The sequence below is a fragment of the Manis javanica genome, chromosome 10, assembly GCF_040802235.1.
Source record: "Manis javanica isolate MJ-LG chromosome 10, MJ_LKY, whole genome shotgun sequence".
Classification (NCBI taxonomy): Eukaryota; Metazoa; Chordata; class Mammalia; order Pholidota; family Manidae; genus Manis; species Manis javanica.
Window position 1 is genome coordinate 118,936,279 of NC_133165.1, and position 27,115 is coordinate 118,963,393.

The 27,115-nt window shown below is 44.8% G+C and overlaps 1 protein-coding gene across 7 annotated transcripts in view; it reads left to right on the top strand.

Annotated features, from left to right (window-relative positions):
- The window catches only part of PPP6R2 (protein phosphatase 6 regulatory subunit 2), an 86,511-nt gene that overhangs the window by 41,006 nt on the left and 18,390 nt on the right, over positions 1-27,115 (top strand). For all 7 annotated transcript variants that reach the window (XR_005058109.2, XM_037006642.2, XM_073214092.1 and 4 more), the window contains 4 exons: positions 9,936-10,178; positions 13,826-14,012; positions 25,406-25,543; positions 26,748-26,813. Coding sequence is in view for 6 of the 7 variants with exons in the window: in XM_037006642.2 (XP_036862537.2) it covers positions 9,936-10,178; positions 13,826-14,012; positions 25,406-25,543; positions 26,748-26,813 (634 nt within the window). In the remaining variant the exon portion in view is untranslated. The remainder of the gene's footprint in view (positions 1-9,935; positions 10,179-13,825; positions 14,013-25,405; positions 25,544-26,747; positions 26,814-27,115) is intronic.

Consider the following 27,115-nt stretch of genomic DNA (forward strand, 5'->3'; position numbering starts at 1 on the left):
GACAGTATAGGTCTTTCACTTCCTTGGTTAGGTTTATTCTTAGTTATTTTATTCTTTTTGATGCAGTTGTGAATGGAATCATTTTCCTGATTTCTCTTTCTGCTAATTCATTGTTAGTGTATAGGAATGCAACAGATTCCTGTATATTAATTTTTTATCCTGGAACTTTGCTGAATTCAGATATTAGATCTAGTAGTCTTGGAGTGGATTCTTCAGGGTTTTTTTGGGCATATTTCATGATTTTTTTTGATATCGTTAATGTACAGTTACTTGAACAACATTATGTTTACCTGACTTCCCCTATTATCAAGTCCCCCCCATGTACCCCATTACAGTCACTGTCCATCAGCATAATAAGATGCTGTAGAATCATTACTTGTCTTCACTGTGTATACTGCCTTTCCCATGTCCCCCCCACCGCCCCACTACGTTATGTGTGCTAATAGTAATGCCCTGTTTTCCCCCTTATCCCTCCCTTCCCACCCATCCTCCCCAGTCCCTTTCCCTTTGGCAACTGTTAGTCCATTCTTGGGTTCTGTGAGTCTGCTGCTGTTTTGTTCCTTCAGTTTTTGCTTTGTTCTTATGCTCCACAGATGAGTGACATCATTTGGTACTTGTCTTGTCTTTCTCCACCTGGCTTATTTCACTGAGCATAATACCCTCTAGGTCCATCCATGTTGTTGCAAATGGTAGGATTTGTTTTCTTCTTATGGCTGAATACTATTCCATTGTGTATATGTACCACATCTTCTTTATCCATTCATCTACTGATGGACACTTAGGTTGCTTCCATTTCTTGGCTATTGTAAATAGTGCTGCAATAAACATAGGGGTACATCTGTCTTTTTCAAACTGGGCTGCTGCATTCTTAGGGTAAATTCCTAGGAGTGGAATTCCTGAGTCAAATGGTATTTCTATTTTGAGTTTTTTGAGGAACCTCTATACTGCTTTCCACAATGGTTAAACTAGTTTACATTCCCACCAGCAGTGTACGAAGGTTCCCCTTTCTCCACAACCTCACCAGCATTTGTTGTTGTTTGTCTTTTGGATGGTGGCCATCCTTACTGGTGGTGTGAGGAGATCTCTCATTGTGGTTTCAATTTGCATTTCTCTGATGATTAGCGATGAGGGGCATCTTTTCATGTGTCTGTTGGCCATCTGAATTTCTTCTTTGGAGAACTGTCTGTTCAGCTCCTCTGCCCATTTTTTAATTGGCTAATTTGCTTTTTGTTTTGTTGAGGTACGTGAGCTCTTTCTGTAATTTGGATGTCAACCCCTTATCAGATATGTCATTTATGAATATATTTTCCCATACTGTAGGATGTCTTTTTGTTCTACTGATGGTGTCCTTTGCTGTACAGAAGCTTTGCAGCTTGATATAGTCCCACTTGTGCATTTTTGCTTTTGTTTCCCTTGCCTGGGAGATATGTTCATGAAGAAGTTCCTCATGTTTATGTCCTAGAGATTTTAGACTATGTTTTTTTCTAAGAGTTTTATGGTTTCATGACTTACATTCGGGTCTTTGATCCATTTTGAGTTTACTTTTGTGTATGGGGTTAGACAATAATCCAGTTTCATTGTCTTACATGTAGCTGTCCAGTTTTGCCAACATACTTGTTGAAATGACTGTCATTTCCCCTTTGTATATCCATGGCTCCTTTATCATATATTAATTGACCATATATGCTTGCTTTATATCTGGACTCTCTATTCTGTTCCACTGGTCTATTTGTCTGTTCTTGTGCCAGTACCAAATTGTGTTGATTACTGTGGCTTTGTAGTAGAGCTTGAAGTCAGGGAGTGTAATTCCCCCTGCTCTATTCTTCCTTCTCAGAATTGCTTTGGCTATTCGAGGTCTTTCGTGGTTCCATAAGAATTTTAAAATGATTTGCTCTAGTTCATTGAAGAATGCTGTAGGTATTTTGATAGGGATTGCATTGAATCTGTAGATTGCTTTAGACAGGATGGCCATTTTGACAATATTAATTCTTCCTAGCCAAGAGCATAGGATGAATTTCCATTCATTAGTGTCCTCTTTAATTTCTCTTAAGAGTGTCTTATAGTTTTCAAGGTGTAGGTCTTTCACTTCCTTGGTTAAGTTTATTCCTAGGTATTTTATTCTTTTTGATGCAGTTGTGAATGGAATTGTTTTCTTGATTTCTCTTTCTGCTAGTTAATCATTGGTGTACAGGAATGCAACATTTCTGTGTATTAATCTTGTATCCTGCAACTTTGCTGATTTCAGATCTAGTAGTTTTGGAGTGGATTCTTTAGGGTTTTTTTAATGTACAGTATCATGTCCTCTGTAAACAGTGACAGCTAAAATTCCTTTTTTATATAGAAGCATTTTTTATTGAAACAGTTCATGTAACAGAAATGCATTTTAAGTGTACAATTCAGTGATATTACATACAATCCCAATGGTGTAGAACTCCCACCTCCATCTAGGTCCAAAACATTCTCATCACACCCAGTGAAAACCTGGGGCCCGTAAAGTAGTCACTCCCAATTTTCCCTTCCCTCCAGCCCCCGTCAACCACCAATTTTCCTTCTGTCTCTGTCAATATTTCAAAGAAATTAAATCATATGGCATGTGACCTTTTGCATCTGGCTTCTTCACTTAACTAATGTTTTGAAGATGCAATCATTTTCTAGCATGTATCAGTAGTTTACTCCTTTTCTTGGCTGTATAATGTCCCATTGCTTCATATATCCTCTTTTGTTTATTCATTCAATTGATGAACATTTGGGTTGTTTCTAACTTCTGCCTATTGTGAATAGTGCTGCTATGAACATTTGCATGACAAATTTTTGTTTGAATACCTATTTTCAGTTATTTTGGATATATACCTAGATGTGAAATTGCTATGTCATATGATAATTCTATGTTTAACTTTTTGAGAAACCACCAAACTATTTTCCATAATACCTGTACTGTTTTACAATCCCAGGTATGAGGGTTCTAATTTTTTTTTAAGTTGCTCATGTTTATATTCAAGAAATTTTGCCTATTTTTTCTTCTTAAAAAAGGTATACAATCTTTTAATTTTTTTATTAAGGTATCATTGATATACACTGTTATGACGGTTTCACATGAAAAACATTGTGGTTACTACATTCACCCATAATATCAAGTCCTGCCTGTGCCCCACTGAAGTCACTGTCCATCAGTGTAAGATGCCACAGAGTCACTACTTGTCCTCTCTTTGCTATACTGTCTTCCCAGTTTAACTCCTTCCATGCCAGTCTGGATGCCTTTTATTTCTTTGTGTTGTCTTATTGCTGTGGCTAGGACTTCCAGAATTATATTGAATAGAAATGGGGAGAGTGGGCATCCCTGTGTTGTTCCCAATCTTAGAGGAAAAGCTTTCAGTTTCTTGCTGTTAAGTATGATGTTGGATGTGGGTTTGTGATATGTGGCCTTTATTATGTTGAGGTACTCACCCTCTGTACCCATTTTGTTGAGAATTTTTATCATGAAGGGATGTTGAATTTTGTCAAATGGTTTTTCAGCATCTATGGAGATGATCATGTGGTTTTTGTCATTCTTTTTGTTGATGTGGTGGATGATGTTGATGGATTTTCGAATGTTGTACCATCCTTGCATCCCTGGGATGAATCCCACTTGGTCATGGTGTATGATCCTCTTGATGTATTTTTGAATTCGGTTTGCTAATATTTTGTTAAGTATTTTTTGCATCTACGTTCATCAGGGATATTGGTCTGTAATTTCCTTTTTTTTATGATATCTTTGCCTGGTTTTGGTTTTAAAGTGATGCTAGCCTCGTAGAATGTGTTTGGGAGTATTCCCTTCTCTTCTACTTTTTAGAAAACTTTAGGGAGGATGGTTATTAGGTCTTCACTAAATGTTTGATAAAATTGAGTGGTGAAACCATCTGGTCCAGGGGTTTTGTTCTTAGGTAGTTTTTTGATTACCAATTCAATTTCATTGCTGGTAATTTGTCTATTTAGATTTTCTGTTTCTTCCTGGGTCAGTCTTGGAAGGTTGTATTTTTCTAGGAAGTTGTCCATTTCTTCTAGGTTATCCAGTTCATTAGCATATAATTTTTCATAGTATTCTCTCATAATTCTTTGTATTTCTCTGGTGTCCATAGTGACTTCCTTTCTCATTTCTGATTCTGTTTATCTGTGTAGATTCTTTTTTTCTGATAGTCTGGCTAGTGGTTTATCTATTTTGTTTATTTTCTCAAAGAACCAGCTCCTGCTTTCATTGATTCTTTCTATTGTTTTATTCTTCCTGATTCTATTTATTTCTGCTCTAATCTTTATTATGTCCCTCCTTCTTCTGACTTTGGACATCATTTGTTCTTCTTTCTCTAGTTTCATTAATTGTGAGTTTAGACTGTTCATAAAAGATTTTTGTTCTTTCCTGAGGTGGCCTGTATTGCAATATACTTCCCTCTTAGCATGGCCTTTGCTGCATCCCACAGATTTTGGGATGTTAAATTGTTGTCATTCGTCTCCATATATTGCTTGATTTCTTTTTATTTGGTCATTGATCCACTGATTATTTAGGAGCATGTTATTAAGCCTCCATGTGTTTGTGTTTGTGGGCTTTTTCATTTTCTTTGTGTAATTTATTTCTAGTTTTATATCTTCATGGTCTGAGAAGTTGGTTGATACAATTTCAGTCCTTTTAAATTTACTGAGGCTCTTTTTGTGGCCTAGTATATGATCTATTCTGGAAAATGTTCCGTGGGCACTTCAGAAGAATGTGTATCCTGCTGCTTTTGGGTGGAGTGTTCTGTAGATGTCTGTTACGTCCATCTGTTCTAGTGTGTTGTTCAGTGCCTCTGTGTCCTTATTTTCTGTCTGTCTGATCTGTCCTTTGGAGTGAGTGGTGTGTCAAAGTCGCCTAAAATGAATGCATTGCATTCTATTTCCCCCTTTAATTCTGTTAGTATTTGTTTCACATATGCTGGTGCTCCTGTGTTGGGTGCATATATATTTATAATGGTTATATCCTCTTGCTGGACTGAGCCCTTTATCATTATGTAATGTCCTTCTTTGTCTCTTGTGACTTTCTTTGTTTTGAAGTCTGTTTTGTCTGATGCAAGTACTGCAACTCCTGCTTTTTTCTCCCTATGCTTTGAATGAAATGTCTTTTTCCGTCCCTTCACTTTTTGTCTGTGTATGTCTTTGGGTTTGAAGTGAGTTTCTTGTAAGCAGCATATAGACAGATCTTGTTTTTTTAATCTATTCAGTGACTGTGTCTTTTGATTGGTGCTTTCAGACCATTTACATTTAGGGTGATTATCGAAAGGTATGTACTTAATGCCATTGCAGGCTTTAGATTGATGGTTACCAAAGGTTCAAGGCTAATTCCCTTACTATCTAACAGTGTAATTTAACTCATTTAGTATGCTTTTACAAACACAACCTAAAGGTTCTTTTTTTTTCTCCTTTTTCTTTATCCTCCATTCTTTATATATTAGGTATCACACTCTGCACTCTTTGTCTATCTCTTGATTGACTTTGGGGGTAGTTGATTTGATTTTGCAGCTGCTTAGTAATTAATTGGTCTGCTTTCTGTACTGTGGTTTTATTTCCCCTAGTGACAGCTATTTAGCCTTAGGAATACTTCCATCTATAGCAGTCTCTCCGGAATGCACTGTAGAGGTGGTTTGTGGGAGGTAAATTCTCTCAGCTTTTGCTTATCTGAAAAAATTTTAATCCCTTCTTCAAATTTTAATGATAATCTTACCTGGTAGAGTATTCTTGGTTCGAGGCCCTTCTGTTCCATTGCATTAAATATATCATGCCACTCTCTTATGGCTTGTAAGGTTTCTATTGATAGCCTGTTGGGTTTTCCTTTGTATGTGAAGTTTTTTATCTCTCTAGCTGCTTTTAAAAGTCTGTCCTTATCCTTGATTTTTGCCATTTTAATTATATGTCTTGGTGTTGTCTTCCTTGGGTCCCCTGTGTTGGGAGATCTGTGGATCTCCATGGCCTGAGAGACTATCTCCTTCCCCAGACTGGGCATGTTCTCAGCAGTCACCTTCTCAAAGACACTTTCTATCCCCTTTTCTCTGTCTTCTTCTTCTGGTACCCTTATAATGTGAATATTTTTCCATTTGGATTGGTCACACAGTTCTGTCAATATTCTTTCATTTCTAGAGATCCTTTTTTCTCTCTGTGCGTCAGCTTCTTTGTATTCCTGTTCTCTCATTTCAATTTCATTTACTGTGTCCTCCACTGCATCTAATCTGCTTTTAAATCCCTCCATTGTATGTTTCATTTCAGATACTGTATTCTTGTACATTTGTATCTCATTCCTGAAATCCTCCCTGAGTTTTTGAATATTTTCTGTAGCTCCATTAGTATGTTCATGAGTTTTATTTTGAACTCTCTTTCAAGAAGATTGGTGAGTTCAGTTTCATTTGTTCCTTTTCCATGGTGTTTGTGATATTTAGGTTTGAACTAGGTTCCTTTCATGTTTCATGTTTGTATGTGGGGCCCTCTAGTGCCCAGAAACTCTAGTCTCTGTGGTTGCTCAGCCCTTGGAGTGATGTTGGGGGTTGTAGGGGAGTGGCGCTGGTAACTGTGGGAAGTAAAGAGCTCTTTCTGCTTCTTGGCTGCAGTGCCTGTCTCCACTGTCAGAACCAGTGGGCCAAGCACACGGGTGTAAGCCTCTGTGCTTTGTGTCTCTAGCTGTTCCAGGCGGGGCCTCCCACTGGCTGGCCTGACTCCAGGGCAGGGACTTCCGTTTTGCGAGCCAGCGGGCCAGGAGGAAGGTGCAGCAGGCTGCCTGTCACAGTGGGGGCTTCGGAGCTGAGTAGCTAGCAGGAGGATGGAGCACCTGTAGCTCCTGAAAGTTCCCAACCTGCTGGGCAGAGCGCGCCCACACAACCTTGTTCACCTATCCCATCTCGTGCTCAGGAAGCTCCGTGCAAACCCTGCCGCTTCAGCAGCCCTCTTGCTGCTAGGAAGCCTGTCAAATCACCCGCCTTTCCTTTCTTCCAGAGCAGCCGAATGTGGATCCCTGTCCTCTGTGAACAGCTGGAATCTCAGTCTCTCCAAGTATTCTGCCTGTCTTAGCTTTCCAACCCCACTAATCTCCAGAGCACTATGCAATGCAGGTCTGTGCTCCCAAAGCCGATCTCCAGGGCTGCGTGTTCAGCAGTCCTAGGCTTCCACACACCCCCCCCACCGCCCGCTCTGTTTCTCTTCCTCCTGCTGGTGAGCTGGGGTGGGGGAAGGGCTTGGGTCCCACCGGACCAAGGCTTTGGTACAGCACCCTGTTTCATGAGGTCGGCTCTGTTCTCCAGGTGTATGCAGTCTGGCGCAGCCTTCTTTCCTGTTGCTGTTTTAGGGTTAGTTGTATTAACTATATTTTCATATTATATGTGGTTTTGGGAGGAGTTCTCTGTCTCACCTCTCACGCCATCTTGAATCTATATCTCCCCTTTCATTCTTTTAGCCTTTTTTTTTAAACATTTAACCTGTCTTTATATTTAAAGTAAGCTTCTTATACACCGCATAAAATTAATTCTTGCTTTTTTAAATCTAGTCTGGCCATTTCTGCCTTTAGTTGAAATTATTAATCCGTTTGCATTTAATGTACTTTCTGATGTGGTTGAGTTTATCATGTCTGGTATCTTGCTGTTTTTTTCCATTTGTTCATCTGTGTTGGTTGCTCATTTCCTCATTTTGCTGGGTCTTCCTTTGGGTTAATCTAGTCCTGTTTTAGGGTCCTGCTAGAAAAACTTGTACCTTTTTATTGATGGGATCATGTGGTACACCCAGCCATGCACCCCACTATATAGCTGGAAACAGGACCCACAGAAGCCACCTCTAGTTGTGCTGTGTTGCAAGTTTCTTTTTGGAAAAAAAAAACAGTCTCCCCTGGTTTCCCTCTTTCTCTGAATTGAATGTTATCCAAGCATTTGAGTCATTCTGTCGGGTTCTGAGGAAGGGGGCTTCTGGTATGTGTGGAGATAGCCATCTTGTCCTGACAGTGTTTCTAATGTCCTTACTTCTGTCCCTGAGAGTCTGTGCTACCTACACCCACAATAGCCATCACACTCCTCACAAGAGAACTAAGGAAGATCCTGGGGCCCAGCAGGAACCTGCAGCATTAGTCTGTGAGTCCCTGGCACTATAGGCAGAGGTTCAGCCTTGAGTGGGTGGCAGTGTGTGCAGGTGTGCACAGGGCATCCCAAGGCCAGGTCATCAGCTCAGTCTGGTGGGCTGAGCAGGGTCTGTCAAAGGAGGGACTGTCTGAGCAGAAGAGCATATGCAAAGGGTAAGGGTGGGAAAGTGAAGTTTGTGTCAGAAGAAAGTGTACTGTCGGGGTGGGCGGACAGGAGGAGGTGCACAGAGGCTCTGGAGGCATTTGGTGAAAAGTGGCCTGAGAGTGGAGGGCATTTTGAGCCAGTGGAGGTTTCAGAGCTGAGATAACATGAATGTGAAGATGTCTGTGTTTGGGAAAATTAAGTTTGTTGGAGCAAAGACAAGAGGCTGCAAAGGGGTGGCTGGAAAGCTGGGCAGTGTGCAGGAGGCTCCTGGGCCAGCTGGGCTTCGTACAGAACCCTAGGCAGCCTGGGGTTCACATCATGTGAGCCCTCTTCTTTCCTTCTAAATAATAATATCAAGTAAAGTAAATCCCAACTGTTACCGTAATTTTGCAAATAATAACTTGTGTAACATTTAAAAGATTTCATCATCTCAAAATAGAGGTTTTACTTCAAGGAAGATAGAGGCTTTATGTTTTTCATTTTATGTGGAACAGCGAAAACTTTGTTGCAGACCAGCCTAGGCCCACACACAGCCTGACTTTGGTACTCGCTGAGCAGGACAGAATTTGTGTAGTCCAGGCGAAGACAGCAAGAGCCTGGAGCGGGTGCTGGTGCGTCGGGGAAGGGCCGGGTCAGTAGGGACTGAGGGCTGAGTGAGTGCCGGCTTCAAGGACAGCTGGGGCCATTCACGAGATGGGGCCTCTGAAATGCAGGCTGGCGGGTGGGGGCTGAAGAGGAGCGGCCTGCCGGACAGAGGGGCCATCCTGAGTCCGATTTGCTGGGGTCGCCTTCTCCGAGACTTCCTGTGCTCTTCTATCGCATGGTGAGGAGTGGGCCCTTGAGGAGACACAGGAGAGGCTCAGGGGAACGAAGTCCATCACACAGAGGAGGGGGCCAGGCCCCGTGGGGAAGCCTCAGGGGTCAGGGGTCCGGAGGCACAGATGTGAGGGGGGAAGGGTTAGGCCATTGCCTTTATTGGGGGTTCCCATGGAAGGGCTGGGCGGGTGGATAGCTTAGGGTCCGCTGGTCCGAGTAATTTCAGCAGGCCCTAGGCTGTAGATAGGGGTGCTCCCTAGTTCCTGGCTCCCTGCCCTGGGGTAAGGAAGGCCGAGGACAATTGTCCCCTGGCTGTGCTGACCCAGAGAGGAGCTGCCCCGACGTTTGCAGGGCACAGGCACGCTCTGGCACACCTCTTGCTGCCTCTAATAATTGGCCCTGGGAGGGGCAGTCTCCCCTGATCCAGAAAGGTTCTTTAAGATGCCAAAACATAATACACAGAAAATTAAAAATCTATGTGCTACTGAGATGTTTAGGTAGAGGTCCAGCGCTCACGCAGGAGGGGGTTGGATGCTGGGGAGGCAGGTTGTGAGTTGTAACTGGGGTGCAGGGGCTGCATGGCCCTTTCAGCCTAAGGGAGCCTCGGCAAGGGAGTGCCTGGGGCTTGTAGACTGCAGGGTGTGGGGAACAGGGTCGCTCACCGGAGGAACTGAGCCTGGGAGGAGCCTTGAGTCCCTGCTGACTTTGAGCCTCACCTGGAGAGGTCCAGCCAGGGCAGGTGCTGGCCAAGTACACTTTGAGCCCAGCCCATGTGGGGATGGCCTTCTTGGACTTGGGTGTGGAGTTGTGGGGTGGGTGTGCACCGGCAGGGAGAGGTGAACCTCCTGTCTTTGCTTGCAGCTCCGTGGCCACCACCATGTTCTGGAAGTTTGACCTGAACACCACATCCCATGTTGACAAGCTACTGGACAGGGAGGATGTAACTCTGCGTGAGTTAATGGATGAAGATGACATCTTGCAGGAGTGCAAGGCTCAGAACCAGAAGCTGCTGGACTTCCTGTGTAGGCAGCAGTGCATGGAGGAGCTGGTGGGCCTCGTCACACAGGACCCGCCCCTGGACATGGAGGAGAAAGTCCGCTTCAAGTATGTATGAGGCCACAGCTGGTGTGCTGGGTGTGCCACAGGGAGGTGGCGGGCAGAGCTTGAGTGCAGCCGGGCGCATTGGCCTGAGAAGGAAGGAGGCTGTCCCTGAGGGTCGGTGTCTTTAGTGTCCAAGATTGTGGAATCTCACGGTGAGATTCTCCTGGGTCACATACAGCAAGTCATGACCAGATGGAGGTGTGCTGATCATGTTCACGAGCCCAGGACAGGGAGGCTGACGGAGCTGTGGTGTTGGTGAGACCCCTCACTCTGGGTCTTTGGCTTGGAGGAAGTGTGTCCTGTCATTGTGGTACTGACCATTCTCAAAGTTTTGCCTAAAATGTTCCGTTCTGCAATCGGTCAGAGTGTTAGGTGACAGAAGGCAGGGCTTTGGGTAAGGACAGAGGGATGTGTGTAAAGAGGGACCATGGGTGGCAGGAGGGACCCTGGGGACCCTGCCTCCAGCTCTGAGAGGCTGTTCTGGGGAGAGGGAGCTGGGGCTAGGGACACAGCAGAATCAGGGCGTATAGGGCAGCCCCTAGGTATTCACGTGTCCCCCAGGGAAGTGTGGCAAGAAAGTCTCAGCAGCGTCAGCAAACTACAGCCCAGGGGTCAGATGCTTTTTTCTGTGGCTTGTGAGCTGAGAATGGCTTTACACTTTTAAATGGTTGAAAAAAATCAAAGGAACATTTTGTTGAATGTAAAAATAACACCAAATTCACATTTCATTGTCCTCATACCAAGTGCCATTGAGACACAGATGTGCTTACCCGTCCACAGCAGCAGGGGTAACATAAGCCATCAGAATATGCTCTCTGGCTTTTGCTGAGCTTTGTCCCAGAGGGTGACCGGAAGTGCCTCTGGCAGGGTGGTCCGTTGGGGTCTTTGGCAGGGGCTCCTTGCCCATGCAGGGGCAGCAGGGCCCTGGACAGAGGCAGGGGCTTGTTCAAGGAGAGTCCGGGGGTTTAGAGCCGTGGTGACCGTCTATGAAAGGTCAGATAGGGGCTGTCATGCGTGGGACACGTCTGGTCAGTGCCAGTGCCGACCCAGGTGTGCCCTGCATGGTGACAAGTGATACGGTCTTGTATAGAGGGTGTTGGTTACAGATAGGATGGGGACCTGGGGCAGGGCACAGGGTCCCCAAGCAGCATGGATGAGACAGGAGAGTTTTATAGTCAGAGAGTTTGGAGAAACTCATGATGCACAGGAACAAAACCAAGCACATGAAACAGCGAGGAGACCATTAGCTGAAGGGAAGGAAGAGCGAAAGTGGGTCGGGTCAGACCACCGGAATTCATACTTTCCCCGTCTTATTGCTGCTCTTAATGTCTGGTCTTTCCCTTTTGGCTCTACATCTGGGAGGTCTCTTCAGATTTCATCTCCACGTCCTCGTGTCGATTTTTAAAGTTTCTGTTACCACATCTTAAAATCTGAGAGGTCTTTCTTATTCTCTGACTGTTCAAATTCCCTGTCTTCCTATGTGGTTCTTGATGGTTTCCTTCTGCTCCTCCGACCCTCCTCTCTCTCCGGGCGGTGGTCTGTCTGGCCAGCACTTGTGTTCCTTTCCCGGGAGAGGCACCGAGCTCGTGCAGGGGTCTGTGCGGGGCTCGCCCGTCACTGTGGTGCTGGGGCCAGCCGCTTCCTCAGACGACAGTCCCCTTGGTTTCTCCAGCAAAGAGCCTTCCTGCCCCTGCCTCGGCTGGCTGCGTCAGGGGGGCTGGGGGCACCTGACGCAGTTTGTCCCAGACCCCCTGTTTCTGGACAGGGTCCTACCCCTCCCTCTGCGGTGGCTGGTGTCCCCTGGTTGGGGGGCTGCTCTGGTCCACTTTTTCTGGGAATAACCTCCGCGTCCTGTGTGCCGGCAGCAAGGGAGGGCCTGGGAGTCTCCTGCTGAGTCTCCAGCCAGTCCCCCCGCCCTGCACGTGCTTTGTCTTCAGGCCTCGCCTGCCTCATTTGAGTAGGAGTCTCACAGTGTGTGAGTTCGATCTGCCATGTCTAACTGGATCCCCATCCCTCACAGAGCCTCCTAAAGCAACCCTGCTTCTTGAGGAATCATTATAAAATACTGGTGACAAAAAGCTCAGGTGCTCCACCCGCGTGTCCCTTCAGAGGGTCAGCGCCGTGTGTGTGCCCGCAGGGCACAGCCTCCCGGGGAGCTCGGGGAGCTTCCTGATGCTGCAGGGCGGGCGCTCCTGCGTGGCGTAGTTCTCCTTTGGAGGCTGCAGGACCCGGACACCCACTGCCTGAAGGGCGTGGGCCTCACCCGGCCTGTGGGGCGGCCAGCTTGGCCCTCGCGTCCCGCACTTGGAGCAGGCCTCCTCCGGCCCCCTGCCCCTGGCGGCCGCATCGCTTCTGCTGCACTGGTTCTCACGTGCACGCCCACAGGGTTGGGCCACCATGCCAGGTCCTTGTAATGATCCCACGAGGTGGGCCCTGGCGCCCAGGCACTGCCCCCTCTGTCTGGGCCCCCTTTTGCTGTCTGGGTCTGTTTGTTGAAATGGCCGCCTCTTGTGAACCTGGCAAGTCCCTCACACCCAGCCTGCCTGCGTGGCCCTGTTTTCCTGAGACTAGAAGGCATTATCTCTTCTCTGAGCTGACAAGAACACCTGTCCCACAGCCAGACCGAGATCCTCCATTTCCTCCCCCATCCACACGTGGTTGGCAGCCATCCTTTGCCCACTGTTTCCTCTGGGGTCTCTCTAACCCAGCATCTCGAGCCAGTGCCCAGTGACCACCTTGGTTTAGGCCCGTGCTGGGCCCTCTGTTGGTAGCTCAGGAACAGGAGGTCCTAGCGGTCGACCTTGACCCCGGGCCTGCTGTGTTGTGGGTGCAGCTCTGCCTTACACAGCCTTGAGGGGAGGGCGTGCCTCCAGCTGGAAGCAGAGGTTAGGTAACGCACTGCATCTGCACAGCCTGTCCCCCCCCTGGACTGTCAGCCTCATTGGACGCCCCCGCCTGGTGCTGTCCGCTCCAGCCCCGGGCATGCTGGCCCACAGTCCCAGTTGTGCTTGGGTGTGGCACTCGGCACTCGGCACACTTGTGTGTGTCCATTGGTGAGGCAGGGAGCACTGTGGCCTCATGAGATAAGGTTGAGTCTGGCCTGTTGTCAGGTGAATGGTATATCATGTACATATATTGGTATTTCTTAGTGATAATTTGCCTGCATAACACCTCGTAACTGGTGCTGCATGGTGACCGGCTTATGTAGCAGTTCTTCAGTCCACAACAAGCCAGATGTGTGCATGCTGAGGTATAGGGACTGGAAGGCCGTGGAAAGGGAAGCAGGGGAGGCTTCCGGTGAAGGAGGAGAACTTGGCCTCACTAACCGTGGCTACAGGTAAGGATGAGGACAGAGAGGAGAGCCAAAAGACGAAGGTTATTTAGGGAACGGGAGCAGAGTTGGAAGGTGTGGGCTTTCAGGGTGTAAGGTGTGAGGAGCCAGGGAAAGCTATGTAAAAATGCTGAGCTTCCAGTAGTCAGTGAGGCCAGCTGGTCACAGAACAGTCAGATTTTTATTCTGTCCTGAGGCCTGTTAGTGTCTTGTTTTTTGCCCTTTGATCGGCTTCCTAAGAGGCAGATTATTGAAGCAGCTTCCCAAGAGCTGGAGTCTGTCTAGTTCAACTCCAGCTGCTAGCATTGTGCCCTTTCAGATATCCCAACACAGCCTGCGAGCTGCTGACTTGCGATGTGCCCCAGATCAATGACCGACTCGGTGGGGACGAGGCTTTGCTGAGCCTTCTTTACAACTTCCTGGACCACGAGCCACCTCTCAATCCTCTGCTCGCCAGTTTTTTCAGCAAGACCATTGGCAACCTCATTGCGAGAAAACCCGAGCAGGTAAGTCATCTGCTGAGCCCACATGGTTTGGGCTGGCTGGCATGGCTGTTGCTAACACACCTTGCTGTCAGCTGTTAGCGTGTGAGCAGCATTTCTGACTGTCCCATGGGGCACGTGGAGCAGCGTGGGCTGCTGCTATGCAAGTTGGAATCTGATCAAGAGAGTGGCTTTCCAGGAGGTGCTCCTGCTGTCTGGCTCTGGGGTAAGCAGCCCCTCCTGCCACCCCTGGCAGCCGCACAGGACCACAAACTGGGCCAGCCTGTCCTGTCCTGACCAGGCACAAAGTCCAGGGATGTGCCTGCCTCATGGTAGGACCTTGGGGTGTCCGCCTTCCAAGCTCTGCAGCTCCGTGGGTGGCAGGGGTCTGTGTCTAGGTGCTTATTGTTGCAAAACAAATAAAGGAAACTTTACAGCCCCACCCAAGATTATTTTGAAGTAAATCCCTGATACCATTATTTTATATGTGAATATTTCAGTGTGTTTCAGGATAAGGACTCTTAACAGTTTCTTTCTGTGACTGAGGCATGGTCTGTGGTATGGATGGGTCAGTGTGTTTAAGCATTCACCTGTTGAAGGATATTTTAGTTGTCACGGTTCGGCTATTAAAAATCAAGCTGCTATGGATATGTGTGTTCAGCAGCCCCCTTATCTGTAGTTTTCTGCAGTTTCAGTTACCTGCGGTCAGCCGCGGTCTGGAAGCAGATGGTCTCCCTTCTGACGTACTGTCAGAAGGCCTCTAGCACCTAATGTTATGTCGTGATGCCTTCATCATCCACCTCACTGCACCTCATCTCGTAGGCATTTCGTCACATCATCACAGGAAGGGTGAGTGCAGTACAGCAAGGTGCTCTGAGAGAGAGACCACATCCATGTGACTTTTATTACACTATTATAATTGTTCTATTTTATTACTACTTATTAATCTCTCTTGCTGTGTCTAGTTTATAAATTAAACTTTATCATAGGTGTGTATGTGTAGAAAAACACACAACACGTTAGGGTTTGGTACTCTGGTTTCAGGCCTCCACCGGGAGGGGCTTGGGACATATCCCTGTGGATAAGGGGGGCTGTTGTAATGGTCTTTGGGTGGATTGGTATTTTTGAAATGGATTTGGTATAGACAACATATATTAGGGTCACGTGTTTTTTAGCTACTCTGTAATTGGCATATTTACGCATTTACATTTAATATAGTTACTGATATGTTAGGGCTTATGGCTGTCATTTTATTTGTCGTTTTCTATTTGTTTCTTTTGTTTTTCATTTATCTCTCCTCTTTTTCTTGCCTCCTGTGGATTAGTTGGCCATTAAAACAAATCCTAGGTTGACTTAGGTCATGTTTTTAGTTCTCTGTGTGCAGGTCTTTCAGTGGCTGCCTTAGTTGTTAGATTATACATCATTATGTATATGGTCATACATTATATGTTACTTTATATGTTATATGGCCATAACTAGGACATGTGTGTGGTCGGCTTGAATTGATAACGTGAAAGTGGTTGGGCCCACTCCCAGTCCCACCATCAAGAGCATGGCAGTTCCTCTTGCCCCGTTCCTCCCTGTCCTTAATATTATCAGTCCTTTTAGTTTAGCCATGCTGGTGGATGTATATAATATAGCATTGTGGTTTTAATTTGCATCTCTCTGGTGACTAAAGAGGTTGAGTGCCTTGTCATGTCTTAATTCGCCATTTGGGCATTTTGTGAAGTCTCTTGCCCACTTTCTATTAGGCTGTCTGCTTTTCTAGAATTCTCTGTATTTTGTAGGTACAAGTCTTAATTGATTTTGTGTTGCAAACATCGTTGCTCATTCTAGCTTGCCTTTTTTTTTATTAAGAAATCATTGATATACACTCTTATGAAGGTTTCACAAGAAAAACAATGTGGTTATTACATTCATGAACCCTTATTATTGAGTCCCCCACATATCCCATGGCAGTCACTGTCCATCGGGGTAGTAAGATGCCACAGAGTCACTCTTTGTCTCTCTGAGCTACACTGTCTTCCACCATGTGCACCAATCATGATACTGCACAATCCCCTTCTCATTCCCTCCCCACCAGCCCTCCCCCACTCCTCCCCTTTGATAACCACTAGTCGCTTCTTGGAGTCTGTGAGTTTGCTGCTATTTTGTTCAGTTTTGCTTCATTGTTATGCTCCACAAATTAGGGAAGTCATTTGTTATTTGACTTTCTCTGCCTGATTTATTTCACTGAGCATAATACCCTCTAGCTCCATCCATGTTGTTGCAACTGGTAGGATTTGTTTCTTTCTTATGGCCGAACAGTATTCCATTGTGTATATGTACCACATCTTATTTATTCATTCATCTATGATGCACACTTAGGTTGCTTCCAATTCTTGGCTATTGTAAATAGTGCTGTGATAAACATAGGGTTGCATATGTCTTTTTGAATCTGAGAAGTTGTTGTCTTTGGGTAAATTCCAGGGAGTGGAATTCCTGGGTCAAATGGTATTTCTGTTTGGAGTTTTTTGAGGAACCTCCATACTGCTTTCCACAATGGCTAAACTAGTTTCCATTCCCACCAGCAGTGCAGGAGGGTTCCCCTTTCTCCGCTTCCTCGCCAGTATTTGTTGTTCCTAGTCTTTTCTGTGTTGGCCATCCTAACTGGTGTGAGGTGATATCTCATTGTGGTTTTAATTTGCATTTCCCTGATAAATAGTGATGTGGAGCATCTTTTCATGTGCCTATTGGCCATCTGAATTTCTTCTTCGGAGAAGTGTCTGTTCATATCCCCTGCCCATTTTTTAATAGGGTTATTTGCTTTTTGGTGTTGAGGCGTGTGAGTTCTTTATATATTTCGATGTTAACCCCTTGTCAGATATGTCATTTGCAAATATAGTCTCCCATACTGTAGGATGCCTTTTTGTTCTGCTGATGGTGTCCTTTGCTGTACAGAAGCTTTTTAGCTTGATGTGGCCCAATGTGTTCATTTTTTATTTTGTTTCCCTTGCATGAGGAGATGTGTTCAGGAAAATGTTGCTCATGTTTATATTCAAGAGATTTTTGCCTATGTTTTCTTCTAAGAGTTTTATGGTTTTGTGACTTACATTCAGGTCTTTGATCCATTTCGAGTTTACTTTTGTTTATGGATTTAGACAGTAATCCAGTTTCATTGTCTTACATGTAGCTGTCCAGTTTTGCCAACACCAGTTGTTGAAGAGGCTGCCATTTCCCCATTGTATGTCCATGGCTCCTTTATCGTATATTAATTGACCATATATGCTTGGGTTTATATCTGGGCTTCTGTTCCATTGATCTATAGGTCTGTAATTGTGCCAGTACCCAATTGTGTTGATTACGGTGGCTTTGTAGTAGAGTTTGAAGTTAGGGAGCATAATACCCCTGGCTTTATTCTTTCTTTTCAGGATTGCTTTGGCTATTTGGGGTCTTTCTTGGTTCCGTATGAATTTTAGAACTATTTGCTCTAGTTCGTTGAATAATGCTGTGGGAATTTTTATAGGGATTGCATTGAATCTAAATTGTTTAAGCAGCATGGCCATTTTGACGATATTAATTCTTCCTGTCCATGAGCACGGGATGTATTTCCATTTAGTGATGTCTTATTTAATTCCTCTCATGAGTGTCTTATAGTTTTCAGGGTGTAGGTCTTTCACTTCCTTGGTTATGTTTATTCCTAGGTATTTTATTTCTTTTGATGCAATTGTGAATGGAATTGTTTTCTTGATTTCTCTTTCTGCCAGCTCATCACTAGTATATAGGAAAGCACAGATCTCTGTATATTAATTTTGTATCCTGGACCTTTCCTGAATTCAGATATTAGTTCTAGTAGTTTTAGAGTGGATTCTTTAGGGTTTTTTATGTACAATATCATGTCATCTGCAAACAGTGACAGTTTAACTTCTTCTTTACTAATCTAGATGCCTTCAATTTCTTTGTGTTGTCTGGTTACCATGGCTGGAACCTCCAGAACTATGTTGAATAAAAGTGGAGAGAGTGGGCATCCTTGTCTTGTTCCCAATCTTAGAGGAAAAGCTTTCAGCTTCTCACTGTTAAGTGTAATGTTGGCTGTGGGTTTGTCATATATGGCCTTGATTATGTTGAGGTACTTGCCTTCTATACCCATTTTGTTGAGAGTATTTATCCTGAATGGATGTTGAATTTTGTCAAATTATTTTTCAGCATCTATGGAGATGATCATGTGTTTTTTGTCCTTTTTGTTGATGTGGATGATGTTGATGGATTTTTGTATATTGTACCATCCTTGCATCCCTGGAATAAATCCTACTTGATCATGACAGATTATGGTTTTGATATATTTTTGAATTCAATTTGCTAATATTTGTTGAGTATTTTTGCATCTATGTCCATCAGTGATACTGGTCTGTAATTTTATTTTTTGTGGTGTCTTTGTCTGGTTTTGATATTAGAGTGATGCTGGCTTCATAGAATAAGTTGGGAAGTATTCTCTCCTCTTCTTCTTTTTGAAAAACTTTACGGAGGATGGGTATTAGGTGTCCATTAAATGTTTGATAAAAATCAATGGTGAAGCCATCTGGCCTAGGGATTTTCTTCTTAGGTAGTTTTTTGATTACCAGTTCAGTTTCATTGCTGGTAATTGGTCTGTTCAGGTTTTCTGTTTCTTCCTGGGTCAGTCTTGGAAGGTTGTATTGTTCTAGAAAGTTGTCCATTTCTTCTAGGTTATCCAGTTTGTTAGCATATAATTTTTCATAGTATTCTCTCATAATTCTTTGTATTTCTGTGGTGTCCATAATGATTTTTCCTTTCTCATTTCTGATTCTGTTTATGTGTGTAGACTTTTTTTTTTTCTTGATAAATTTGGCTAGGGGTTTATCTGTTTTGTTTATTTTCTCAAAGAACCAGCTCCTGCTTTCATTGATTCTTTTCTATTGTTTTATTCTTCTCGATTTTATTTATTTCTGCTGTAATCTTTATTATTTCCCTCCTTCTACTGACTTTGGACATCATTTGTTCTTCTTTTTCTGGCTTCATTAATTGTGAGTTTAGACTGTTCTTATGGGATTGTTCTTTTTTCCTGAGGTGGCCTGTATTGCAATATACTTCCCTCTTAGCATGGCCTTTGCTGCATCCCACAGATTTTGGGATGTTAAATTGTTGTCATTCGTCTCCATATATTGCTTGATTTCTTTTTATTTGGTCATTGATCCACTGATTATTTAGGAGCATGTTATTAAGCCTCCATGTGTTTGTGTTTGTGGGCTTTTTCATTTTCTTTGTGTAATTTATTTCTAGTTTTATACCTTCATGGTCTGAGAAGTTGGTTGATACAATTTCAATCCTTTTAAATTTACTGAGGCTCTTTTTGTGGCCTAGTATATGGTCTATTCTGGAAAATGTTCCGTGGGCACTTCAGAAGAATGTGTATCCTGCTGCTTTTGGGTGGAGTGTTCTGTAGATGTCTGTTACGTCCATCTGTTCTAGTGTGTTGTTCAGTGCCTCTGTGTCCTTATTTTCTGTCTGTCTGATCTGTCCTTTGGAGTGAGTGGTGTGTCGAAGTCTCCTGAAATGAATGCATTGCATTCTATTTCCCCCTTTAATTCTGTTAGTATTTGTTTGACATATGTAGGTGCTCCTGTGTTGGGTGCATAGATATTTATAATGGTTATATCCTCTTGCTGGACTGAGCCCTTTATCATTATGTAATGTCCTTCTTTGTCTCTTGTGACTTTCTTTGTTTTGAAGTCTGTTCTGTCTGATGCAAGTACTGCAACTCCTGCTTTTTTCTCCCTATTATTTGTATGAAATGTCTTTTCCCGTCCCTTCACTTTTTGTCTGTGTATGTCTTTGGGTTTGAAGTGAGTTTCTTGTAAGCAGCATATAGACGGATCTTGTTTTTTTATCTATTCAGTGACTCTCTATCTTTTGATTGGTGCTTTCAGACCATTTACATTTAGGGTGATTATAGATAGGTACATACTTATTGCCATTGCACCCTTCAGATTCATGGTTACCAAAGGTTCAAGGGGAACTTCCTTACTGTCTAACAGTCTAATTTAACTTACTTAATATACTATTACAAACACAATCTAACAGTTCTTTTATTATTCCTCCTTTTTCTTCCTCCTCCATTTTTTATATATTAGGAATCATACTTCATACTCTTTGTCTATCCCTTGATGACTTTGGGGGTGTTTGATTTGATTTTGCAGCTGCTTAGTAATTAATTGGTCTACTTTCTTTACTATAGTTTTATTTCTCATGGTGATAGCTATTTAGCCTTAGAAACACTTCCATCTGAAGCAATCCCTCTAAAATACGCTGTAGAGATGGTTTATGGGAGGTAAATTCTCTTAGCTTTTGCTTATCTGGAAATTGTTTAATCCCTCCTTCAAATTTAAATGACAGTCTTGCTGGGTAGACTGTTCTTGGTTCGAGGCCCTTCTGTTTCATTGCATTAAATACATCATGCCACACCCTTCTGGCCAGTAAGGGTTCCATTGAGAAGTCTGATGATAGCCTGATGGGCTTTCCTTTGTATGTGATCTTTTTTTTTCTCTCTGGCTGCTTTTAATACTCTGTTTTTATCCTTGTTCTTTGCCATTTTAACTATTATATGTCTTGGTGTTGTCTTCCTTGGGTCCCTGGTGTTGGGAGATCTGTGCACCTCCATGGCCTGAGAGACTATCTCCTTCCTCAGATTGGGGAAGTTCTCAACAGTTACCTCCTCAGAGACACTTTCTGTCCCTTTCTCTCTCTTCTTCTTCTGGTACCCCTATAGTGTGAATATTGTTCCATTTGGATTGGTCACACTGTCCTCTCAATATTCCTTCATTTCTAGACATCCTTTTTTCTCTCTGTGCCTCAGCTTCTTTGTATTCCTGTTCTCTAATTTCAGTTTCATTTACTGTGTCCTCCACCTCATCTAATCTGCTTTTAAATCACTCCATTGTATGTTTCATTTCAGATACTGTATTCTTGAACGTTTGTATCTCATTCCTGAAATCCTCCCTGAGTTCTTTAATATTTTTCTCTAGCTGCATGAGTATGTTTATGATTTTCATTTTGAACTCTCTTACAGGAAAATCTATGAGTTCGGTTTCACTTGAACCTCTTTCTCGTGTTTGTGGGATTTTGGTTTGAACCAGGTTCCTTTGATGTTTCATATTTGTATTTGGCGCCCTCTAGTGCCCAGAAGCTCTAGTTTCTGGAGCTGCTCAGCCACTGGAGTGATGGCAGGGATAGCAGGGGAGCGGCGCTGGTGCCCATCAGGTGGAAAGAGGTCTTTTCTGCTTCCGAGCTGCAGTACTTTTCTCCACTGCATGCAGGGAGAACCTCTGTGCTTTGTACTTGTAGCTGCTGTAGGCGGGGCTCTCGCTGGCCTGGCGCAGTGGCGGTGTCAGCCGGTTTTTTGAGCTGGGGCCGGCCAGGAGGAAGGCTCAGCAGATTGTATATCTCTGTTGGGGAACTCGGAGCTGCCTAGCCAGCCAGGGGGATGGAGCACCTGAAGCTCCTGAAAGTTCTCAACCTTCTGGGAAAAATGTGTCCAGGCAACTCTGTCCACCTGTTCTTTCTCTTGAGCAGGAAGCTCTGTCCAGTCCTTACCCCTTTAGTAGCCCTCTCGCTGTTGGGAAGTCTTCCAATGTGCCCACCTCTCTTTTTTGTCCCAGCGCGGCCAGATATGGATCCATGTTTTCCATAAGCACCTGGAATCTCAGTCTCTCCGAGTATTCCTCCTGTCTTAGCTTTCCAACCCCGCTAATCTCCAGAGCACCATGTAATATAGGTTCATGCTCTCAGAGCAGATCTCCAGGGCTGGGTGTTCAGCAGTCCTAGGCCTCCACCCCCTCCCTGCTCCATTTCTCTTCCTTCTGCTGGGGAAAGAGCTTGGGTTCTTCCAGATCATGGCTTTGGTATGTCACCCTCTTCCTGAGGTCTGCTGGTTTCCCCAGGTGTAGACAGTGTGCCGCAGCCTTCTTTCCTGTGGCTCTTTCAGGAGTTGATGTATTTGTGATATTTTCATATTGTATGTGGTTTTGGGAGGAGGTTTCTTTCTCACCTCTCACGCAGTCATCTTTAATTCCTTCCTAGTCAATTCTCTAGCTTGCTTTTAAAAAAAACTCTCTTAACATCTTTTAATGAGCAGAGGTTCTGATTTTCTTGAAGTCCAATTCATAATTCTTTTTATTTATGTTTTTTTAATTGCTGTTCTGTTAAGAACCCTTTACCTACCTCAAAGTCATGAAGATAGTCTTATGTATTATCTTTTAGAAGTTTTATTATTTTACCTTTTATATAGCTATCTACAATCACCTGCAATTGATTCTTGTAAATGGTGTAAGGTTGAAGTATTTTTTTTTAAGTACGGATTTTCAGTTAAGTCAGCACTATTTATTTATAGGGTTTTTCAATTGCTTTACAATGCCCTTGTCATAAATCAAGAGATCATATGTTTAAGTCTGTTCTATTGTCCTGTTTATAATTGCATCAATATAACATTATCTTGGTTCTTTAGCTTTATAAGTCTTGATATTTGATAGTTAGTCCTCCCACTTTTTCCTCAAGGCTGTTTTTACCATTCTCCGCCTTTTGCATTACTTCAGAATGAGCAAATTCTAGAGTGAGCTTGTCAGTTTCCTCATTCTCTCCTGACGCCCCCCCCCCAAAAAAAACCTGCTGAAATTTGTATTAGGTTTTCATTGGCTATAGATTTGGGCTGGCAAATTGTGGCATAACAGGCCAAAAACAGCATGCCCCTCTCTTTGTAAATGAGATTTTAGTGAAACAACCACTGCCACTGTTGACATAATCTATGGCTGCTCTGGTGCTACAGGTAGCAAAGCTGAGGAGTTACGGTTTCTTTAATTTTGCTGAGTAGTGTTATAATTGTCTGTGTAGTGGTCATATAGATCTTTCATTAGGTCTATTCTTAAATAGTTAATTTTTCATGTTATTCTAAATGGTATCTTTTTTCTTGAAATTTCTAACAGATAATTATAGATTCACATGCAGTTGCATGAAATAATATGAAGACATCCTTTGTATGTTTTGCTATTTCTTCCAATGGTGACATCTTGTAAAACTCTAGTAAAATATCAGAACCAGGATATTGACATTGATAACAGTCCTCTGATCTTCTTCAGATTTCTCCAGTTTTATTTGGTGTGTGTGTGTGTCCGGGTATGTGTCCGGGTGTGTGTGTGTGTCTGGGTGTGTGTGTGTGTGAGAGAGTCCTGCACAGCTTATCCCCTGTAGACTCGCCCATGTGGTCGAGCCGACAGCCCGTGTGTGTGTCCGTGTGTGTGTGTGTGTGTGTCCGTGTCCGTGTGTGTGTGTCTGTGTGTGTGTCTGTGTGTGTGTGTGTGTGAGAGAGTCCTGCACAGCTTATCCCCTGTAGACTTGCCCATGTGGTCGAGCCGACAGCCCGTGTGTGTGTGTCCGTGTGTGTGTGTGTGTGTGTGTGTGTCCGGGGGTGTGTGTGTGTGAGAGAGTCCTGCACAGCTTATCCCCTGTAGACTCGCCCATGTGGTCAAGCCGACAGCCTGTCCCTTCGGAGCGCAGAGGAGTGTCCCTTGGTGCGGGGGGGCCAGCTTGTCTGACCACTCACACACTGAAGGGTATCTAAGCTGATTAGTTTTTGGTAATTGTCAATAAAACTGCTTTTCTAATCATTTATCTCTATATTATTTTGCTTCATCTGTGTGTAAGATCATATCATCTGTGATGAATGACAGTTTTGTATTGTCCTTTACAATTCTTACGCCTTTTATCTCTTTTTCTTGCCTTATTGCATTGACTGGAATCTTTAGTACAATGTTGAATCAAAGTAGTGATAGCGGGCCTACCCTTGTTTTATTTACCACCTCAGAGGAAAAGTTTTCAGCATTTTACAATTAAGTATGATGATGTTTCATGGAGTTTTTGTGGTTTTTTTAAATCAGAGTAAGGAGATTTTCTTTATTCCCAGTCTTTTTAGTTTATAACATGAATGGTTGAAGTTTATCAAATGTTTTTACTGTATCTGTTGAGTTGATCATATGGTTTTTCTTTTCTATTTTGTTGTTAGGTCAATTCCACTGATTGGTTTTCTGATGTTAAACCAACCTTGATATCCTGGTATACACCCAACTTGGTTGTGATATATTGTGCTTTCTTTCATATTGCTGAAGTTTTGCATGTGTGCTCTTCAGTGAGATTGGCTTGTGATTTCCCTTTCTTATATGCCCTTTTCAGGTTTTTAGAATCAAGGTTGTATGGCCTTATACAAAGATAATGAGGCATATTCTCTCATTTTATGTTTCCTGGAATATTGTGTATAAGATTGGGATTATTTTTCTTGAAGTGTTTTGTAGGATTCACTAGCAGGGCCATTAGATCCTAGAGTTTTCTGTATTGGGGAGGATTTGATTACAGATTTGGTTTTTTTTTTTGATACTCTACAACTATTCAGATTTCCTATTTCATCCTGTCAGTTTAGATAAGTGTGTTTTTCAAGGAAATTTTTCATTTCTCCAAATATAAATTGGCATGACATTGTTCCTTAGCATCTCTAGGAGTATTTATCTGTAGGATCTGTGGTATTGCCTCTTGTTTCTTTCCTGATACTATTGTAGAACCCTTCTCTCTAGGAGTTAATCTTTCTTTTCAAAGAATGCCATCCTTCTGCTGCCCCCTCTTCTCCCTCCCTCCTGTCTCAAGTGAGTGTAGCTGAGGTCCCCCAGCTGACTGGGGCCTCTCCATGTCCCCATCATTCCTGGTAGAGCCCTAGGTCTGCCTCAGTGCCGTGTCTTGGACGTGCGGGCGCTTTGTCTCTGTGGTCGAGCTCAGCTCAACCTACACAAACAGGCTGGGGGCCCCGCCCAGCTTCTCCTCCCCCATCTACAGCTGCCTGTAAGCAGCCTGCACGCTGGTGTGGTGCTGTGCCCCCACCTCCATGGCGTCAGACTTAGGTGTCCTCCAGCCAGCCTCACTCGCCGCCTCTTCTCCTCTGAAGCCTCACCCCCCTTCCCTTGAACTGCTCATGGGCTGGCCGGTGGCTGGCTCGGTGCTCCGCGGGTTTCTGTCCCAGGTCGGGGGCTGTCGGTGGTTGCCGTCACTTTCTGGCTCAGCTGTCTATGCTGGTCATTTCTGTTGGAAGAACTTGAGCCAGGATGGATTGACTGGTTTCTGTGCTGTCTACCCTGGGATGTCCTTGTCAGGTCAGCATAAAGCCACGCCTCACCACACACCTCCGTCAGCCCAGGGTCCTCCTTCACCTCACCTCCGAGGTGCAGAACTTCCCTGGGTTCAGGTCTCTACCTGTCCTCAGAGAGGTCTTTCTTATAACTTGTTCAGGCCATTCCATTATTTCTACTCAATATGATTGAAAATTAACCTTTCTTATGAGAGTTCTTGGGGGCAGCAGCTCTTATTTATCAGGGTGTGCTTGATTCCAGGTGATCGTGTTCTTGAAGAAGAAGGGCAGGTTTGTTGGCCTGGTGCTGCGGCATATCGGCACCTCCGCCCTCGTGGACCTACTGCTGCGCCTCGTCAGCTGCGTGGAGCCGCCTGGGCTGAGGCAGGAGGTCCTGCACGTGAGTGCCGGGCCGTCCTCTGAGAGCCCGCTCCCTGTCTGCAAGTAGAACGCGAGTGTGCAGCGAGCACCCGCCCCCCAGCTCTCCACCCTGAGTGGTTTTTTTCCCTCTGGGGTCTGCACTTCCTCTGTCATTGTGCCTCACTCCATGCCTCAGCAAAGGACAGAGTGGTTCCTTCTCCCCTTGACACTCTGTGGAGAAGCAGAAATGGGCTTTCCTCACCACCACCCCCCTGCCCCAGGGCCTTGGAGCAGGGCTCACTGGCGCATGCCCAGGGATGCGCCTATGAGGGAAGCAGTGGCTGGCAAGGCTTCTGTGCAGAGAAGCCCCCAAGATGAGAGGTGGTCTGTTTGATGTCCCGGGTGTATGCCTGTGTCTGACCTGACACGTGTTCATAGTGAGGAACACTGCCAGCTCCCTGAGGGCTTTCCCAGAAAAGAGGGGTTTTCTCAACTGAGAAGCCCAGGAAGTCAGTGCTGGAATAGAACACCGTGAGCCGTTGGTCCTTTGCAGTTTTGCAGCTCCTTCCTGGAGTGACAGCTGTCAGCAAGGTGGCAGCTCTGCCAGAGCGATGACACATTTCCTTGCGGAGCAGCTCCCACGAAGAGTCAGTCCTGGTGGCTAACGCTGCACAGTGAGCACAGTGCAAACATCGGCTGCTGCTGAAGTTAGCGGGCAGCCTGCAGGAACTCTACGCTGAGCCGTCACGTGGGCCGGCCGTGCTGAGCTCGGATAAGGAGGAGCCAGGCATGACTCGGGCCTGTCTGGGCCCTGCTGCCTGTGGACTGTGGCCCCACTGGAAGCATCAGTGCTCACAGTGCCCCTCTTGGCCCTGGATAGGCCCCAGTGCTGCGGGGAGCAGAGGCTTACAGGGGCCTCGTGTCCAGTGAGCTGTGCCCTGGGAGCCACTGGCCATGGGTGTCTCCAGGTCCAGCTTTTTCTGTCTTCCAAGATGCCCTGAAGAGAGAGCGTGTGCGTGTGTAAAAGTGCACCATTAGGACATGGGATGTGACTCCCTCCTTTATAAGCTGTGGGTCACTCCAGATTTGGTCACAGTGTGTTCTTTCGGGGTCTGAGCAGACACACTTGCAAGGCATTGAATCTCTGTCTCTGCCTCTGATGTGTGGACTTCTGCTGCATGAAGAAGTCCTCGCTGTGTGGTCAGAGGGGAGCAGAGCCACGACCAGTCTCTTTTCCCTGGCAGTGGCTCGATGAAGAGAATGCCATCCAGAGACTTGTGGCCCTGATCCATCCCGGGCAGGATGAGGACGTGAGTATGGTGTGCGGAGCACATTTTCTGCAGGGCCCTGGACGGGGCTGCTAGCTAGGCGCTCTCTCTCCTTTCTCCACTGGCCACATACCTTCCTTGTAATCAGGCTCTGATTTCTAGAGTGTTTTTTCACTAAAAAATAATACGTCCCTATTACAGAAAACAACGTGAACAGATTTGTGTTAGTTGTCTATATCTGAGTAACAAATTATTTCCAAACTTAATTGCTATGGCAAGTATTTTTTTGTCTCAGTTTCTTTGGGTCAGGGATCTGGACACAGCTTAGCGGGTCCTCCCTCCTG